Genomic DNA, 21,142 nt, shown 5'->3' with positions numbered 1-21,142 from the left:
ACAGCCAGATTTGTGTCTAAGGCAGAATTAGAACTCAAAGCCTTCTAGCTTCCAGTCCAGTGGTTTTAACCACTGCACCTTGTTAATGTTCAAGAAAAAATGATGAAGTGGAAGTCATGAATGCTGTGAGGATGTTTAAAATATAGTAAGACTGTAAGTAGAGATGGTACAAGTGGAGAAATGTTAAAATATGGATGTGGTTTACTTACAGAGTTTCTGTATGAGTTGTTTAGTATGTGTGTGAAGCCTGTAGTTGTGCCTGACATTCGGAAAAATGATGTTATTGTTCCCTATACAAAGGGAATGGTAGCAAGAATTAATGCAAAAGCTACAGGGGGATTAAGTATGCCTGGAAACAACTTTCATAGAATTGTGATCAAAAGAGTACAAGAGTACAAGTACAATCAGCAAAATTTGGGAAGGGAAGCACAGCTTTATGGAAGCAGACCAGACTTTTGCTTTTCAGCAGATTACTGAGAAATATATGAATTTGAGAAAGAAAGCTTATTATATGTTTGTTGTTTTAGAGAAAGTGTATGATGAAATGAACAGGCTTGAATTATGGGGTGTTTTCTGAAATATGGAATAGAAAGTTGTTGCTGAATGTGAAAAGAGTGGTATATGATAAAAGTAAATATGCATGAAAACAAAAGAAATACTAAGCAAATGCTTCAGCGTTGAGCAGAGTGTAAGATGTGTGATGGGCATTTGCATTTATAGGTAAACTTGAATGGGAATAGTACATGTGTTGGTTGGGGCAGGTGTGTGTGTGTGAGTATGTAGGTATATGTGTGAAAACCCAACTTATTTGTAGCAAATGTTATATAATGCAGTGAGGAGCAGGTATCTGAAAATTACTGTATCAAGACCAAGGTAGTTGTGTTTGACATGTAAAATGGAGTAAGCAATTGAAAGTTATACATACTTTGTGAAAAATTAGAGAAAGTAGGTGAATCTGTGTATCTTGATAGAAGGTTCACTAAAGAATGGAAATAGATGAAGAAATTTTAAAATGTGCAAATGCTGATAGGTTACAGGTAGTGTGTGGTCTGTTGTGATGAATGAATGTTAGTCTAAAGAACTAAAATTGTTGTGTATGAGTGTGTGCTACTTCCAACTTTCTATGTGAAAGTTGCATAAGTCAGGAGAAACATAAAAATTGAGTGCAGTATGCATGTTATTTAAGAAAACAAAAATAAGTATGGTCAGGAATGAATAGGTGCTTATTGAAGAAAGATTACCGACAAAAGTGAGTAAGTAGTACAAAAGAAGTACTTGAGGTGGTTAGACTGAATGAGGACAGAATCACCAAACAAACATCTGAAGAAAAACTGAATAGATGAAGAGGAAAGGGAAGACTGAGAAAGTTGTGGTTAGAGTTGATGAGATCTTCAACAAGAGAGAGGCTAGAAGTTTAAAGAATAAAAAGCAGGATATGAAAACTTGGTAGAAGGTCAGAAAAATATGGGAGGGCATGGTGAATGGGATTGGGGTAAACTTTTCTCAGCTCATGGTCTTAATTCCTTTAGTTTGCTATTTCTTACCCCTTTTCTGCACTTTGGTAGTGTTATTCTTTTCATAGCTTGTGTTGGTTGTGCTGTAGTGGGTTGAGTGATCAAGCACTTTTTGATAAAGTTGTGTGGGTATTCATTTTGTTGGAAGATGTTGTATAGATGGTCTGTTTCCTTTTTCTAGTGTTCTAGGCTGCTGCAGTGTGTTTGTACTTGTCTGAATAATGTTCTTACACAGCTCCTCTTGTGGAAGGTTGGGTTGTTACTTTGATAATGAAGCACTTGGTTAATGTGGGTTGTTTTTCGATAGACTTGGTTTCTAATTTGCTGTTGTTTTCTCTGCTGATGACGATATCCAGGAAGGGTTGTGTGTTGTTTTCAAAAGGTTTATCAAAAAGTGCAAGACCGCTCAACCCACTACAGCACAACCAACACAAGCTATGAAAAGGATAACGCTATCATATGTCAAAAGCATCTCAGAAACAACCAACAGACTATTACAACCACATGGCATCACTGTAGCACACAAACCAACTAAAGCCTTCCAAAACATCTTAAGTAAACCAAAGGACCCAGTAGCCCAAGAAGAAAAAACAGGAATCATCTACAACATACAGTGTAAGGACTGTAACAGCCACTATGTAGGACAGACAGGCAGAAGAGTAGCAGAGCGCATCCATGAACACCAACTAGCAGTCAGAAAACACAATGAAAACTCCTTAATCTCACAACACATGGACAGACTCAACCATAGTTTCAACTGGGAAACTCTGACATCCTAGACCAAAGTAAATCCAAAAACGCTAGGGAATTCCTGGAAGCTTGGCATTCAGACAAATCAGCCATCAATAGACATATAGAGATAAACCTCATTTACACACCATGTAAAAAAGACAATAAAAAAGCTAAGAAGGAAACAAAAAGACCAGAACATGTCTCCAGCAACCCACACCCAGATAAGCAGGGATTAACACCAGACAAACAATCAAGCAGAAAACAATACCCTAATCAAGGAACTACCAAGGAGAAAACCACACTCCCACCAACACTGGCAGGGCAAGCTATTGTAAACAGGAAGCAAACCTCACACTTACTAGCACTGATGATGTTACCTAACGAAATGTCTGCAAGCAAACAACCAAGCTCAGAGAGCACCAAGGACTCCACAGTTCAGCCCTGAACTACATATATTCTCTTCTACTGGAGCAAAGATTGCCTTGGCTGAAAAATTGGGACAGAATTAAAAAGAACATCTGTAAAGAGAAGCCTCTGTCTTATCCAACTGCTTTAATTTTTACCGAGCTATCTCTTCAGTGTAAGAATGATCTCCCAACCCAATCCAGAGACAGTTATCTCCAATTATATTAAACTGAAATCAATAGAACTTTTATACTGCCTGCAATGAACTTATCCTATTGATCTGAGTAGTATTAAAGCATGGCTCGTGTTCTCTAATAGTTTACTGACAAAAAGACATGAAACATTTTAGAGCTTAATAAATGCAAGCCTTCACTAATGAGACCCCACATGCCTACCCCAATGAAGTCTAATCCACAAAATCCCTTGTGACATAATAAAGACTTAAGATGTTTCCAGAGTTCTTATTTTCTCTGAAGAGGATTCACGTTTGCCAAGATATATGCTCACAGCACATCCATCTAGAGAAATGTAAGACTGCACTTGAAAGGCAAAATGGGAGACACTGCCTTGCCATTTTCTTTAACAGCAACTGTTTCCAGCACCTCTTCACCCAGAGGAAAGGTGGCAATCAAACCTATCTTTGGGGGCAGCATGTCAAAAAAGTCCAATGGAGTCTGAAATACCAACTGTCCTCTTGACTTTTTTGACTCCCTCTGCAGATGCCCCTGGCTGAATTGTACCCATTCCCTTCTCTTACAGCATGCTGCACAGTTTCCTTGCAGGCTTATCATTTTTTTCTTTTTTTAACTTCATTCCTGCATTATGCAAGCAAACTGCGAAGATGACATTGAAATTAATATTAGAACCTTGTGTGCTTTATGAAGATGTTTTCCTTCATTATCTGAACAATTGCTTGCCAGGAACCGGAACCTGACTGATGCTTTCCCCTTTGAGTTTCTGTAGCACATGCAACTGAGTTTCATGTTCTGTTGTAAGATACCTATTTTAAATTGCTTTTTAACCATCTTCCTTTCCTAGTTCATCTTGGCAGAAGCCTCTGCCACTCCATCCTGAAAGAGGTTCAAGAGAAAGAAGGGATAAAGTTGTATGCAGAAAGAAGACATGCTTAATTTTGAGTTAGTTATGCACATATAACTGAATTTCCGAGGAACTGCACTAGTATCCCCAAGCCAGTTAAATTTAGATGTGTAGTTGGGGATGGGTTTACATTGAAATACACATCCCTGCCCATGTTCTACCACAACTGCTTGTATGAAACAAGAAGTAAAATCAGCTCTTCTCACACCACAGTATGAAACAGGGTGTTCAAGTAGAATGTTTTGACCATGCATCTGAAGTCCCATGGGAAATAAATAGTAGAACTGCATTAGAAAAATGGTGAAGGAATTGTCAGTTTTCCACAGCCAGTTAAATTTGACTTCAGGCCCTAGAATTCTCAGCTGGCACCCAGCAGATCGTTCCCTCTGCCCTGCTTCTCTTTCTGAAGTTGTTTTGCATCAAAAAAGCATCTACTAAGGTTCTATTGTGCACATTAGCTTATTCAGCTCAGTGAAAATGGCTTGAGAGCTGATCCCACAGGAGGGGATATTTCAAAAGTCAAACCTAACCATCAATACTTTTGTGCAGCTCTAATTCCCTTCCATGAAGGAAGCACATCACAATAGCTCATGCCCAAACAAAGACTTTGATATAGGGCAGAGCTCAGCACTGACAAAATCTTCATACCTTTACAATGGTATGAAAGACACTTTTATGAAGGGACATTTGAATGGACAAGAAAAGACAAAATGGGATGATCCCGAGTCAAAATGGCCATATTGTAAAAAAGAAAACTAACATTTTGAAAACCTTCTTCCTCAACTAGGTGACAAGCTAGATGACAACTCCCATCTTTGACTTATATATTTCATCTGCTGGCCAAAGGGTTATAGGATTTGTTGAAGTCCCCTCTGCCATCACAGTACCAGATACACTGCTATGGATGCCTGCAGAACACTTTTGATCACAGTACCAGATACACTGCTTCCAGAACACTCTGCTGGAAACATCTGGGCCAGACTGATTATTAAGGAGTTATCTTATGAAGTGGTGAGTTGAGAATGCATATCAGTCATGATCAATTGACTGCCTCTTTCTATATGTGGGTTACATGTGACTGCTATCATTGGTACACCCCTGATTATGGTCACTAGAGCTTTTCACTTTTTCCAATTGCTCTTCCCCTCTCCTATCAATTACCTGATATGGACAGGATGCAATCCTGTATAAACAGATTTGGGATGTAACATTTTAATTTAGATGTCCATCATAGTACAGAAAATTCTAGGCAGAGTAATCCTTCAGAACCCAATTTCTGTATAACCCAATTTCTGTATAAACTGACATGTTTTTGGAAGTGATGTAACTATTTTGGTCTAGATGCTTTAAAAAACCGTGACTGCTGTTGTGAAGCCCACTTAGCACCTATCAGTTTATCAAGCATTTTAACTCTGTACGGTAGAAAAGGAAGAAGAGGATTGTTATAAGTCTCAGAGTTGTATAATATCTACAAGTGCTGATTGCAATATGATTTAATCATTATCCCTATTGTTCTTTTTCTTTGTATAGTTATGCCCTGATATATGTCTAGTATGAGCTATATTTAGTATCTCTTGTGTTCTATTTAGAGAACTCAGAGAATCTGGAATAAATGAAGAGAGAACATCAGAATTGTTAAATTAAATATTGTATCATTAACACAGAGCTGATTTTCATTCTTTTTTCCACAGATATGTCTGGATGACATTACTCAGTTTTGAATAATTTGCCATTTCTTTATTCAGTCAGCTTGAAAAAATTGGATTAGCTATTATCTATTTGAACATTCTCCTATTAATCCTTTTTTTCAGATTGTGATTGCTTTCACACCTGATTCATTGCTTCCTTCCATAAATAAATCCAACTTTCTTTTTCTGCCCTTTCTTCTGCTAGTAAAACTGATATGTCACACTTTTTAAAAAAATCTTCAATATGACCTCAGTGTTGGTGTTTGCCATCTATACCTCTGAAATACAGCCTATAGGGGCCTTAAAAATAAGGGAAGTTTGAGGAAATTGTCCTGAGCTGTACCTTGTAATGTATAGATCAGGATCAATGTAGTTATTTATTGAATTTCATGTTTCTTCAAATATTGCAACAATGTAACCAATATGTTTACAGTGTGGATATTAAGAAAATACTTAAAATACTTGCATAAATGCAAATTTTTATATAAATGTATTTACTGAGGAGAACACATATGAAAGTAATACAGGCTGGAAATGAAAGGTTTAATTCTTAGGCTAGTACTGTGTACAGTAATGTACTAGTTAAAATGTTAAAACAGGATTGCACAGACCAAGTTTCAAGGCCTCCCTCAGCCATGGAAACTCAAAGGATGTATTTGCACAATGTGCTTAACTGGGTCATTAGTGTGGTTGGTGTGTCACACAAACACTAAGCCCAATCAACTGAAGGGTTTATTCCTAACACTGACAGGCTGTGGGGGTCAAATAAGTTGCACACCTCTTTCTCCCTCTTGGTCATATTTCTGTGTAGATGTTCTTCCTACAAGCATCTGCCACTATTAATGAGTGGTTGTGAGTAATTTGCCTAGTTCTTTGCAGACAAAATCAGTTGGCTCCATCTCGGCTTGGACTCCAGCACTGGAGTAGGCCACTGGGATGTAACCTCAGCAATCTCTTGGCTTGTTATTATGGGTTTGCAGGTGTCAGCTGTAGTAAAGTACACCAATGCAGAGTTTTGCGTGGTACACCAGTGGTGACTTTTTTGGACTGGTCAGATTTGTTATGCTTGTCCATACTTTGGTTACAATCTTGCCTTGACAACTACAATGAGCTCTACATAGAGCTATGTTTAAGATGCAGCTGGTACCCAATGTGCAAAGTACAGGAATCATATATGCGTGTCCCTGAAGATATACACTGACTGCCATTTGCTAACTGGGCATAATTTAAAGTAGAGACAGATGGCTATTTCTGTGTTGCCCCTAGACATTCCCTTGGGAATTGTGTCCAGCTCCTACTCCTACTCTCAGCATTAAGAAAATCTGTAAAGATGCCTGTCTTTTACCAAGCATTTAATTTTAAATGAGTTTACAATGTATTTTATTGTTAGATTTGACCTCTGCTTTTTTAATATTCAGTTTGTATGTTATAAATATTGTAAGCTGCCTTCACCAGAGTAGAGACAGCCAAAATAAATCAAAACATTTCTAGTGATAGATCCATCAAAATTGGTTGTTTGACCCCATTGTCTAGGCCCTTGCCCTCATGTCATACCAAAGGCAGGGCCCCAGACACTGAAAAGTGGAATATCCAATGAGATGGAAAATGTACTAAGTGTTTAAAGGAGCTAGAGGGGACACTCTGGGGCCAGGAAGAAAGTAGGACAACTACAAGAGGAGAATGTGGCACATGTAACAGGGAAGAAGGGAGTAGCAATAGGTGAAAATACAGCATTTTAGATACCTCTGAATCATTCCCATACCCACAGCCTCAATAACACTGAAAGCTTGCTTGTAGCCTGCTTAGGAAGAAAATAGGTATTTTTGCAGCACTGTTCATTCTGAACACATTCTCAGCACTGATAATAAATGGTTTGGATTGCAGCAATGAATGTTCAAAGTCCTTCTGCCACACTTTGGAATGCTGGTCTTCACCCTCAATGCACCTAGTGTCAGAATTCAGCTTCAGGACATCAGCCTTCACCCTCGGTTCAGTAAGATTTGTGCATTCTTTCCATGAAGATGAAATTGAATGCTACAATGTCTATCAACTTCTGCATTAGGCTTTCATCAAGAGCTCTGTTTGTTTTTGTACCCTTTCTTAAGCAAAGCATCTTTTCTGCAAGTATCCCATTAGCCAGCAATAATTAGGACAATGATGTCATCCCACAGGCAGTGAAAATCTTTTCATGCCTTTTCAGCCAAGTGGAACCCACCCTGATGTTTTCCAGCTCTATGGTTCTGTGAATGAGACAGTAACCATGTGAAAGTATGCTTGGGTCAGCCGCTATGATGCATTCATCCGGAGGCAATTTGGAAGCTCTTGCTTACAACTAGCCGCTTGATCTTTATCAGCATTGTTCCAGACTTTTAGAAAGCTGTGTCTTTGGATACCAACCTTTCCAGTTATTTGGTTAGCTCATTTAATTTTAGAAGTCAAGGGTGGAATGAGCATTATACATATAATAAAGATCCGTTTCATCACCCACTCTGTTTCCAATATTAATCATACGGGTAAATTCCAAGCATTATTCCTTGATGGATGCAAGTTTAACATCATAGTGCACACATTCTGAAATGAGGCAGCCTTGAATATGTTGGCAGGAGATGCTGGAAATTGTCTAACACATCTGGAAGGCATCTTGTTGGGGAAGGCTGGAATATGAGAGTAAACTTTCTAGGTAATAACAATGATGCCCCTGTATTTTCTTCACGGAGCTCATGGTAGGATTACAGATGCTATTTGTGGTGGTTGCTACTAGTAAATCTCTGCTTGACAAATCAAAATCAGGAGCACCAAATGAAATCCTGAATTCTTCACCTTCCATTCTCCTCAAGTTCATGTATGCAATCAGTCTTCTTTATCCCACAAGCAGGACATTTCTTTCCCTCCCCATTTTTGGAGCTGGCCATGGTAAATAAACATAAGATTTTACAGGTTCATTGCTAACTCTGCTACCCATCAAACTTCCAGCTACAGCTGGTACATGTGATTTCAAGGATAGTGTTGGAATGTCTTAGAAGCTTTGGACTTCATGAACGCTATTATTCTGAGATTATTTCAGTGTATTTTCTATCTGTTTTTTATGACTGATCAGAATGAGAATGAGCTAGTAGTGGACATGGGAGAAATATTTATAATACAGTATGTGTTTGGTCCATCCCAGAAATAAACACTCTAAGTCTCTTTGTGTGATACAACTTTGTGACCCTTGTGCGGTATGAAACTTACATGTCACAAAGCTCAGAAAAGTAAATAATATTTTTAATAAATAGAAAATAGGTATACAATGGCCTTTAACTTTTTTAAAACCCTTAGGGCAATGGAACACAATGGGGTGTCTTATTAAGTCCAAAGAATAGCACATTTTCCATTTCACCCTGGTCAATTCACTTATTGATTTGATTAACATTAGGGTAAAAATACACATGTACAATGCATTCATATATACTAACCCATATAGTAAACTTTTCCAGGCCAAGGCCCACACTTAGCCTTTGTAATATGTATTCAGGGGTTGAGAAATAGACGTGGCTAAGCAGAAAATTAAAATTAAATTTGATGTAATATAAATACAATAGTTACTATATATATCCTCATGCAGCCAGGATTTGCGTCAACTATACTTTATTCAACAAAAGCAACAAACCAAATTTAGCAAATGAACAAAATCAGGGGACCGTGCATCTGCATTTATGCACAGTACTGAACTGCATCTCCAGTCAATAAGACGAAATCCCATGAGTTCTCATTGGAGTTTCTTACCCTAATATAAACCATGGGTCATACTGTTCCATCCCACATTATTCCCTTTCTGTGACTTATCCCTCTTCAGACATAATGCTAAGCCAATAAAGATATAAATGATCACATTTTATTATGGGGTAGGGCAAAAGTAGGAAACTTAATGGAGCTGAAGACCATGTCAAGAGAAAGCTTGGTGGTTTACAGAAGGAAAGAAGCACAGGAATGAGAGCTGCATTAAGGGTCCTAAATGTTTCTCTTCAAACAAGCCCCTCAAAATCTGGAAAACCTGAAAACATATCTGGTAACTAAATGAGGCAATGCAGTGTTTCTTTCAAGATCTCACCCAGCCCTGCCTTTTTTTTCCCCAGAGTATTTCATTCCATCTAGCATCCCTCTTTTCTGTCAGTTGCCTATGGCTACTAAGCTTACACACTCACGCTATTTACCAATCCTTTTAGAATGTTTTTAAAGATACTTCTGCAAATGTTTAAATGTTTCTTAAGTGTTTCTTATGTCTGTTGATTAGGGCTGTGTGAAGCTTCACATGGGTAGTTCGCTTCAGTGAAGACTGAAGGAAGCAACCCTCAAAGCTGCTTTGTGAACCAAACAGGTCCCCTTGCTTGTAACAGTGAAATGAAACTTCACTGCTTCACTGTGAAACCCCTCAGTCTTCTCTTGCAAAGCTTGCACTAGGGGAGAAGTTGGAAAGCAGCCTTCTTCAGGGAGCTCTGTAGAGGAAGCTCTTCAGAGTATCTAGACCAGCTCTGGGAAAGGCTCCCTCAGCCTTCCCCCCCACTCCAGTGCATTGTTCTTTTATGAGGTGGCAAGGATACAAGAGGTAAACAGAGTGTGCTTACTAAGATCAGCTTTCACTTAACTCTGACATGGAACAAAAAAGGAGCATATCTTTACTCCTGCAACATAGTGTTGATAAATACCAAGTTCCTCACAGTGGGTGAAGTGCTTCAAGATTGAGCTCTTTCAGTGGGTTCACTGAAACTGTCCAGCAAGGAAAACCTTCAGTGTTCCCATGCCAGCACAGGGGAAGAAGGCTACTTCAACTTTCTCCCCCAGCACTAGGCAGTTTGATTTGGTGACGTAAATCAAATCACCTTCATGGCTCAGATTGCTTTGGTATGTGTCACTCTGAGAAGACCTACTGCCAGGACCCCTTATGTGTGAATGAGGCAAGTTTGGCTATGTCAGGATGAAGAATATTACCATGTAGAATGTTTGGAGTGACCACAAAAGGTGAATAAAACCTCTGGCTGAAACTGTGCTGGGATAATACAATCAAAATTCCTCATATTTTTCTGTACTCTAGCAGCTGTGCTTGGAAATAATAAAAGCTTCTGAACATTTTTCAGAGCGAGCCTCATCCAGAGTAAGCTACAATTATCCAATCTCAGTATAACTGGGCTATGAATGACAATGTTCAATTTCTCTTGGTGGGGACACAGCTGGTACACCAGTTTTCTTCAGATTAGCTACAGGATATTTCTGTTCATAGCATATTTAAATATATGGATGAAGCCTATTAATCATCACAGTAGCTATTAAAATAATGCAAGCCTTTCTTATCCTCTCCCCCTCACAGATGGGGAGATAATACATCTAGAATGATCTAATTCAAGGCCACACTATTATTTAGTAGCAGATTTAAAAAACTTGTACTGTTCCCTCTGCATCATGCTAAGCCTGACCTTCGTTGTTGCCAATAAAAAGGTTTGCTGACTGACATTTTCAGCAGTTTTAGGAATGATAGAATGCTTCTTTAACACATTTCATCTTCCAGATCATGATGGTATCTCTTAGAATATACTGCATGCTAAGTCATGCTACATTTTATACTTACGATAAACTATGCTACCTTCCCCCATATTCAGTATCTGCTGTCCCCATTGAATTTGAAGGCCTAATGAGGTATATTGCCTGACCTGGGAAGAAGAGTAGGGCTATGAAAGAACAATTTGAGGTTCCTTCTCCTACTCTTGAGGCTACCTATGAACAAAATCGCAAGGGAACAGTCCTATACATTTTCTGTCTGTGGCTTGGGGGCCAATTGTGGCCTTGCCTAGAGCAGGAGATACTGAGTCGGTCATTCTTTATCTTGCATTATTGCAACTTGCTTTAAATCAGGCTGCCCTTGAGGACCACCTAAAACTCCAGCTGGGGCAAAATGCTGTAGCTCAGATGCTTATGGGGCAGTCTCATTATTGCCACAAGCACCTCTTCTACAATTGCTGCATAGGCTGCTGGGGGGTTTCTAAGTGCAATTCAAAGTGCTGGTCATCACCACAATGCTCTATATGGCTCAGGGCCTGTTGGAGCTCTCTTTCTCTGGAACAACTTGCCATTTAACGCAGGGCTAGCCCTTCATTTCATGGGCTTCTGAAGACTTGTAAAGACCTGGCTGTTTCAGAAGGATTTCAGAGTGATTGGTATATTGGTGCTGTTGATACACTGTTTATATTGAATGTGCCTTTTTATTGATATTTACATTAGTTGTTGTTGCTCTGCTTAGAATCATTAGTCATTTAGACTGAAGCAGTTTATAAAACTTATAAATAAATAAATGGGACTATAGATTTCAAAAACACAGCTATTGCAGCTTACATTTATTATTTTCTACTCAAGTGTACTGGGCCAGGAATTGTTTTGCAAATTTAGAAAATATCTAAACCATGTCTTCTTGTAACAAGCAACAACATTGTTTTAAGAAGTTGCAGTTTAGAAAACAATGAGCAATTTTGACTCATTACAAAATTTGGTTCAGTTATTTCTGGAAAAGCAATTACAGTATCTACACAAATATATGATAAAAGTGGTAAATGTTCTTACACAAATGTGACTCTATTTATCTGGGGTTTACCAGAGATTTGGGCTTCTCTGCACATTATTAAGATGCTGCACAACTTGTACTCTTGCTTCCCTTTTAAAAACTTTAAATACTTACTCTTTTCAGTTTTTAACTGGCTTTCCATCTTACTTTCTCTATTTCTAATTCAGCATTGTTACCTAAGAAAGCTTATGCCATTTTGTAATTAAAAAAAAAACCTTCTAAAAGTGCCATTGAGTATGTTCTTTTTCTTTCAAATAAAAAGGATTTAGAGATCCCAAGCAACACATTCAAAGCTGACCAATAGATGTTTTTCAAATGTGAGTGTTTCTGCATGGAAACAGGCCTGTCATTTCTCTTTCTTTGTTCTCAAAGCTAGGGCTCTTCTAACTGTTCAATCAGATACTGTAATTTGAAATAGTTCTTTGAAGTGAAGCTTCTCAAATGCAGGATTCTCCAGAGCATGGTTCTCATTCTCCCTCTTCTTAAAAGAAAAAGAGAGGAATGTTCTACAGCAAAGGAAGATCTGGCAAGGCTTGTCTCTCCATATTACAGCACATGCTTTCCAGGAGAAAAGTACTGATGTCATTGCAGGCAGATATCTGAGTCTGTGGTCTAAAAATCAATCCCACATAACCACCTGAAACAGTGGCAAATAATGAGGACTAGGCACTTGGCAGAAAATAAGCCTGACATGAGAACTTGGCTCAGAGATGAATGGGGCCAATAAACTCTTCTTTCTTTAACAACTAGAGATGGGCAAATAGACTGCTGCTGAGTGAAGCACCAGAAGGTGTTCCATTTATTTCTACCCAACTTGAATAACCTTTTCCTTAGAATACTCCTGAGCTTAATACAGGCATACCAATTTGGGGCTGCAAAAATCTGGACAACCACTAGAAAGCAAGGAGTTTTCTGTATTTTTATGCTGTGGTCACCTGGAGCTTTACAGCCCATATGCCTAGCCTAGTGCCTAATTCAACTGAGGAGCAACCAGGTTGATGCAAAGCGAAATAGCAGAAGAGACAGAGCAGGATGAATCATGAAGGAAGAGAGAAAAAGTGGTGGCAAAGGAGAGTGGCCAAGGACAAGAATCTCTGAGTCCCTTGTCTAGATTTCCCAATATAGATTTTCCATACAGGGTTGGGAAAATTCCCCATCTGAAGTTCCCAAGAGTCACTACCAATGTCTATGAAGTGCCAAAGATCTAATACCACCCATAGGAGCTTCTATGTTCTTTCACTTTCCTGTTGTTTTCTTATATTCCCACCTTGCTCCACTCGCAGAAAATTTGGGTACTCCCACTTAATGAGGCATCTAACTCAACTTTGAAGTGATTGAATAGAGCAACAATGGGAGATATTACAAAAGTGGAGTAAGTTTCTAAATTCATTGCCAGCACACGCACATCCCAGAGATTTCTATGAATTCTGAACAATTCTGTGTTTTAAATGTGTAGATTGGCCCTTGGTATCTGGGATTTTAAATTGGAGTTATATTTTATATTTAATCCATAATATTTTTATTGTTTATATCTGGTACAAGAGAATATGCCATAGATCCTAATACAAACTTGTACAAGACAAAAAAAAGTCATAAATCTTAAATAATCAGACAGATTGGTGGTATACACTGAATTTGCATTTAATGCTGGACCCCCTACCTCTTGTTCTTATTTATGGATAGCATGATGCCATATGTATTATTTGGGAATTTCAGTCTAATAATTTTGGCAGCATATAATGAACTATGTAATTCTGAAAAGTGTACTTCAGGAAGGAAATGTTGCATGAAGGAAGTGTTGCATTCTAAGTTGACACATATTTTGACATTAATGTTTCAAAGAATCTTTGGCAAATGAAACTTTTTCTCAAAACACTGCAATGGAGCTCATAGCCTACTACACAATTTAGATCTTACATTGCAAAACATCTAATTTTTTAATATCCTGCCAGATATTAAGAATATATGTTGAACTACTGTGTGTTCAATAATTTAATCAAGTAATAATATGAAAAGTTCCCCTTAGCCATATAAAGATAAAGAACCCCCTCCCCCCCAACAAAATAGAACCTCCCAGCCTTATAACATTATCATTTACTACTTTTATCACTGCCAAGAGCTATAAGAAAAGCCTTCTTATATAGGAGTCAGACAGTAGGAACAAAGAATCCTTACATAACTCTTAAAAATGAGCAGGCATCAAATATGGTAAGTACATGGGACAATTGAAATCTATGATTTCACAGGCCCATCTAAAAAATAATGGCTATTTCCTACTAGTCATCTAATACTATTAATGATGGCCCGGAATGCCAGAATGTAGCTCAATAAAGAACACTTCATTAGGATTCCAGATAAATATTGCAGGGCTGGCAACAACGTCTTCTGAGAAGCTGTACAGAAATGGAAGTGGGATCAAAGCAATGAATTCCCCATTCAAGACAAGATCCCAGCATTTACTCAAGGACTTGAGGCTTACTGGGCTTTGTTTTAGACAATGGAGGCAGGAAGTCTCAGAGCAAAAATTGGTCAGAGACTCTCGTTTTGAAGGCCAGCAATTCCATGCGACGACCTACTGAGCCAGAATGCTGAGTCCAGTGTCAGAAAATCAATGCAACTTTAAAGGAGTGAGGGAAGGGAAGAAGCATTTTTGCCTAATCAAACCGAGGTTGGGACCAGAATTATTCTCTCTCTCCCTCTCTAAGATAAAGCAGAGAGGAATCTATTACATTTTTTATATTTTCATTTCTTTGCCAGTCATGTGTTAAATTTATGGGTGAAATGAAACTCTTGTATGAAATAACTTTGGGAGCCTACCAAAGAGCTTCCCCTTTATATTCATGGTCTACCTGCAGTAGAAAATAATTGTTTCTCCTCTCTACTCCACAGATCAGTTTGGCACAAACAGTCCTTTTCCCCCTTTTCTCAAGCTGATCAGAAGGGATGAAGATCAGAGCAACTGAGGCAGTCCAAGAGGAAGCATATCCATGTAAACAAAGCACCTCCCTCTCACTGTTAGCTAAACATCTTGCTTTTCTTGTACTCCTCTCTCTTCTAAAGTTTGTGGTACAACTTCAAGTTCTTGTCATCATTTTATCAACTGCCCTTTCTGTTTGTTAGTGCCATACCTGGTATTAATCTTTCTGGAAAGCAAATACGTGAATGGCCCAATGTGATTCTTCGCATGGAACCTATTAGATCCACTTCTGTAAGCCATCCAAACAAGTTTTGCCCATGCAAATGTAACCATACTAATTAAATCTTGCATGCTTGCCATGCTATGGATTTAGTAATTGCTTGGCTTTGGTGATGAGCAAGGTATCATGTGCATAGGAGCGGCTAAATAGAGGTGGTGGTAGCATAAAACAGCTCAGCAAAAAGGGCCAGACTGGACCTAAATAATCCCAATGAAAATTAGAGTGAACCATGCAGCCTGCATATCATGCTCTACATTTTTCTTACTCTATGTATTCTTTTTTCACTAAGAGCTTAGTCAGCCACTGTAGAGGAATATGGAGATAATGTTGAAGTAGATATGCAATACCATTTACACAAACATCAGCTTAGCTCTGAAAGAGAGGAGGTGGTAGGAAAAAAACTCAAGATTGCCCCACCTTGATTCTCTTTGGTATAAGAAGAGAGAAAGAGAAACTCTGCCAGACTTTCAAGATTCTGTTATTATATCCTTTAACAACAGAGTTCAAATGGTTCTTCTGGTGACCTGGCCTGGCCTATCTGAAAGGGTTGACATGAACTGCCAGTTCTATAAGTGGCAATAAAGTAGCCAACTAAACTCTAAAGTGTAGTATTTCTACTGTTTATTTGAAATGCGTCCCTATATAAGCTTACAAGTGGGAGGGGAAACCACTTAGTTATGATGATGGAAGTCTGGAACTGCATGATTTCCCACTCACTTCTCATCTGGAATGATTGCTTCTAGAAGCAGGCAAGTTACAAGTGAAATACTTCATTAATATACAGAAAAGAAAGAATTATCATAAGCTATGCTAACTGGTCTCAGAATCTATTTTGGATAACAGCCTTTTCTTCCAGGTATTTGCAGATGTTTTCTTTTCCACTGAATGTCTACACCACTGCCTTACTTATCTGGATCATAGAACAGGGCCTCTGCTACCGTTCAATACCAAAGCAGAGGAAGTTCTCTCTAACTCACAAATGTTGGTGCATCTAAATCTGCCTTCTGCTGCCTTTCACTTAGGAATGAACAGGAGTCAAAAATCCACGGCTGCCTTGGCCACATCAGACAACTCTATTTCAGCTTCCTACAGTGAGACACAAAGGAGCTTTTTGCCCATCCATCCAAACTTATCCCCTTCTCTTTCCAGACTGCTCATATGCAAAACAGAAGTCTCCTATTAATCCTTGTTTTCTGCTTTGGAGTTTTCTTAACCTTTAGATTTCTCCAGTTTTTTTTTCTCAGACCCTCCAAATTCCTTGCTTCAATCTTTAGCCTATATGACACTTGTTATATAGTTTTTATATTCAATAATGGCAGCCCCCACAAAGATGGTATGGCAGAGGAGTCTACAAATAGAACTTTCCCACTTTTGGATTCCCTGAAGCAGCGTTTCTCAACCTGCACTTGGGAACTTTAAGATGTGTGGACTTCAGCTCCCAGAATTCCCCACCCCACATACCATTGTGGGGGCTGCTTCAGGGAATCCATTTTTGGATTCCCTGAAGCAGTGTTTCTCAACCTTGAGAACTAAGATCTGTGGACTTCAACTCCCAGAATTCCCCAGCCAGCTGCCTGGGGAATACTGGGAGTTGAAGTCCACACATCTTAAAGTTCCCAAGGTTGAGAAACACTGCACTAAAGTAAAGTTCCAATTAAATAGTGGTAGAATATGAAATAAGGATGGACAGTAATTTGGAATCAAAGAAGGAAAGATGCTTCAAATCTAGAGTGGATACACTCTAAAAGATGTACCTTTTTCTGGGTTCCCACAGTAGCCACATTTTTTCTACAGAGAGAAAATATCGTATACTATAAGACATATTTTCAGCAGTGGTCTGGTAATTTAAGCTTTCAGTCATCATCAATATGCTTCCTTTCCTCTAGAATTGCAAGGAATTTCTGATACTGAATTAGTAACTTAATCTCAAGAAGTAACAATTGCATCATACACATACAAATGTACATAGATACTTTAGGACCAATTCTGACCTGGCATCTGAATGTTAAAAATGTAAGGCTCTATTCTTAATCACTTCCTGAAATGGCCATCTGTCCTATTTTTCAGTAGAAAAACATAAAGCATTACCAAATAATTTTTTCCCCCTGTTTTAAAGTATTCTCTATCTGATGAACTCTCCAGCCCAAGACTTGTTTAAAAAATAGATATCACGGGATATAGGGAATGTAGTATTTAGTTCCAAACTTTACCCAAGTAAATACATTTTAAAAAGAGGCATAATAACTCCACATAAAAAATAGCAAGAGTGTAACTTGGCCTCAATTGCTTGGAGTTATGAAAAGAAGTTATGGCTGTGATAATTCATATATTCAACTGCATTATCCGAACAATATTTTTCCTCAAAAAAATTATAAAAACAAAATATTGTCAAATCTTCAAATCTGTCCTTGATGGGTGAAAGCCATCATAGGTTTAAAACAGAACATCCTTTTAAAATGCTCAGAGTTAAAATTGGCAAGTCTAAAGATGTTTTATCAGATGTTTTATCCTGACTAGAGACGTTGGAAATGATCTCAACACATCTGGAGGCATCAGAAGTGACGAGAGAACCCCGTCATGTAGAGGACAAACCTTCTCTGTTGACCAGACCAATGCAATAATAAGATGCTCTTAAGTGGGACATCTGCATATGTTGGAGAGTTTGCATGACTCTCTCTCTGCCCCATGATGTATTAAGGGTGTTGTGCAAGCATGGCCTCCTAGCCCATTCCTTTGTACTTGAGAATACCAAACAGTGGTTGAAGGAATGAAAATCCAGAACCTTTGAACAGGCTTATGCATATTCACAGCTACAGGGATGTACTCACAGCTTTCACAGTGGTTTCCAGTATAGCCAGCCAAGCAGGCGCACTTGTAATCACCAATTTTATCAGTGAGGCAGGTTCCATCATGTAGACAAGGAGATGAAGAACAACCTGAAAATGCATAAGACACCTCAGTTCCTTTTACAGACTGCTTCTGTCTCCTCTTTGCTCTCCCTTACACTCCTTTCTCTCCTTGTGAAAGACATTTATAAAGTGGGTATTCGGGGACATTGATAAAACATATATATCTCTGAAGCTATGAGACAGTGATGTTAAAAATGCTTCTGCCTTACCTGTCCTCTGCCCTAATAATGCTTTTTGTGAATCAAATTTAGTTGCCCAAATGTTTTCAGAAACAAGGTAATGAGATGCAATTGAGAAGATGAGATCATTCTATACTAAAACAACTAATTCTAAAACTGAAGCAGTTCCCATGTGTTTTTTAAGCCAACTGATCTCTGAGTAACATATGTGATTAATTCTGTGTCACAGTTACAACATGATCCTTTATAGTTTTAGGGACCTAGGAATAAAGCAGCAGGGAAGAAGCCAAGGAGAAGAGGAGAACTCTACAACTGCAATTACAGCAAAAGAGCCTACAGAGATCAAATAAAAGTGAAATGTCAAGGAAGAGATCTAGGAACACTGCAAGCTGTCTGAAAATGTTTTTAATGAAGGTGATGTGAGGCCAAAGGGCTCAAAAATGAAATGTGCCAGAGGCGGGGGAAAGAATCCCACATACTAGTAAATATAAAACAATACAGTCTTCACACTTGTTATGTACAATATATAATTACTGCTGTTAGTATTATCCTTATTCTTCAAAGAATGCTTAGCAACAAGGTTAAAAAAAACTTAACAACACTTAGAATTGCCATCTTAGGAAAGCCTTCCCAAAACTCCTAGCCAATACACCAAAGACCATGCTAGCTCTGAGTTCTAGGAGTTGCAATCCCAACACAGCTGGAGGGTACCAGGTTGGGGAAGATGGTCTTGAAAATATCAGAGTTTCCTCTTGGACCACTATACAGGCTTTCAGTACATAAACCTGGTCCTAACAATAAACAAAGAAAGACAGCCAAAGAAATTCTGTTCCTCCGCTTACATTGACCTTCAGCTACTCTCAAGGCTTTTGTACTGGGAAAGATTTCACACAGTGGCAGCTTGTTAAGTTTGTGCTGCTGGAGGTCTCTGTCCCACAGCTCAGGCAAGATCACTCCTCCCCCCGCCCACTTTGCTCATCATGCAGAGCACATCCTTTCTCATCAACAGTTCCAGGGGCCAGGTTAATGCTTTGCAAAGGAGACCGTTTTAAAAGTTTTTCAGTCCAGCTATACTTTAGGCCAGGATGGAGGCACAGCAAAGCCCACAATCAAACTGGAGGCTGCCCTGCATAGATTACCCGAGTGGCACCCACCTTATCTCTCCATAATTGCTGCTAAAAACTGGGGCGGAAATAAAGGGGGGCGGCAGCAGCAGAATACCAAACGGTTCCCACTGAGAAGAAGAATCGAGAGCTATTAATCCCCCCTCGTATGGAATGCATTAGTCCCATGAGGGTGGGAGGCCTTTCTGCAGCATACCCCACATCAAGTACCATTTCATGGAGTCGACTTTTGTTTTTTTATAGACCCTTTAATTAACACAGCCCTCCTTCTAGCAGCTACTGTGATGGTACTGTTTGTACTTTATGTAATAACAAGGGAGGGAAAAATCATGCCCAGCAGATCAAATAGGGACACAATCTAAAGTAGACTGAGCAATGGACTTTGAAGCAGCAGGACAACTTTCAAGACCTTTTCAGCATTCTCAAAGGCCTTCCGGCAGAAAGCCATCTGAGCCTTCCCCCACCTTCACACTGTATCATGTCAACATTTTTTTTTACTACTACTATTATATTATTATTATTATTATTATTATTATTATTATTATTATTATTATTATTATTATTATTATTACTATTTCTTCTCCATTGCTGTCAATGCCCCAACAAATGAGAATGGGTGGAGAAATCCAGCATTCTGAATTCATTCTTGGGAATGGACTTGAAATGACAATTCACTGGCTTGAATAACAACTCTTGAGCTACCTGATCATTTCAAATAGCAAAGTATGCTTTGAATTCTGCCCTAAGTGTGGGGCTGAGGGCTAAAGTCACTCTTCAATACTTTACTGTGCTATTTTTACATGGAATTCTCTTGTGATTTTTCTCTGTCCAATTTTCATAAAACGAAAGCATTATTTGTGAGAGAAACCAGTTCACCTAGGAGGCCACATAAGAACTATAACTATAGATCAAAGTAGTGTTGCAATGCACATCGTGCTATTCTCTTTTGGGGTAAGCACCATTAGGCAAAGCACAGAAAAGTGTAAGGAATAGCAAGCCAAATAAATTAAGGCATGAGATAAGGGATTGAAAAAGGAACTATGGCTAAATCTATTTTACCCCAAACAACTCACTGCACTTCTTTACTTCTCTTTCCGTATAAACCACCCTGCTTCCACGACTGCATACACTGCCTTTTATTCCTTAAACTTCTCCCATCCTCTGGTTTTTGCATCCATGCTCACTGCTGTTCCCTTTGAACAGGAGGACAATAGCAGCATTCTTTCAATCATCAGGCTCAGACACAATCTTCACACACACATTAAACAAGAAGCACAACCATTCTATAAATTGACTACGTTTTAACATTTCTCCAGTTATACCATCTACCCTACAGTCTGTCCATTTTTCAACATTCTCACATTCCACTCCTTGGCAGATCACTACCATTCCTATAAAAATCTCTAAAACACTTCTTTAAGCATTCACTCACTTGAGTTTCATCCCAAATCATTCCATTACTTTATTTTAATTTCCCTTCATTCTGCTGGAGGCTCCTTGTTTAGCCCTCTTCATCCACTTTCAAAATATTTTATTTCCATCAAAATTGCTCTACTTTTTCTCTGCCTATTGTAACCTTTATTCTTGACAATTGTCTAAGTGTAATTTCTTTGCAACTATATTTTTCTCTATATACACCTTATAGAATCTCTCTCTCATGCTTATTTTTACAGCAATACTTTTTTCTTCTTATTTATTAAATTTGTA

The 21,142-nt window shown here is 38.6% G+C and overlaps 1 protein-coding gene across 3 annotated transcripts in view; it reads right to left on the bottom strand.

The window, feature by feature from the left end:
- The window catches only part of PAMR1 (peptidase domain containing associated with muscle regeneration 1), a 60,732-nt gene that overhangs the window by 15,493 nt on the left and 24,097 nt on the right, over positions 1-21,142 (bottom strand). For all 3 annotated transcript variants that reach the window (XM_088145778.1, XM_088145777.1, XM_007438460.3), the window contains exon 6: positions 18,052-18,159. In XM_088145778.1, coding sequence (XP_088001904.1) covers positions 18,052-18,159 — 108 coding nt within the window. The remainder of the gene's footprint in view (positions 1-18,051; positions 18,160-21,142) is intronic.

Source organism: Python bivittatus, unplaced genomic scaffold (genome assembly GCF_059951505.1).
Source record: "Python bivittatus isolate LINGU-HERP-01145 unplaced genomic scaffold, Pbiv_v1 ctg000480_np1212, whole genome shotgun sequence".
NCBI lineage: Eukaryota > Metazoa > Chordata > Lepidosauria > Squamata > Pythonidae > Python > Python bivittatus.
This window is presented reverse-complemented; position numbering and strand designations above follow the sequence as displayed.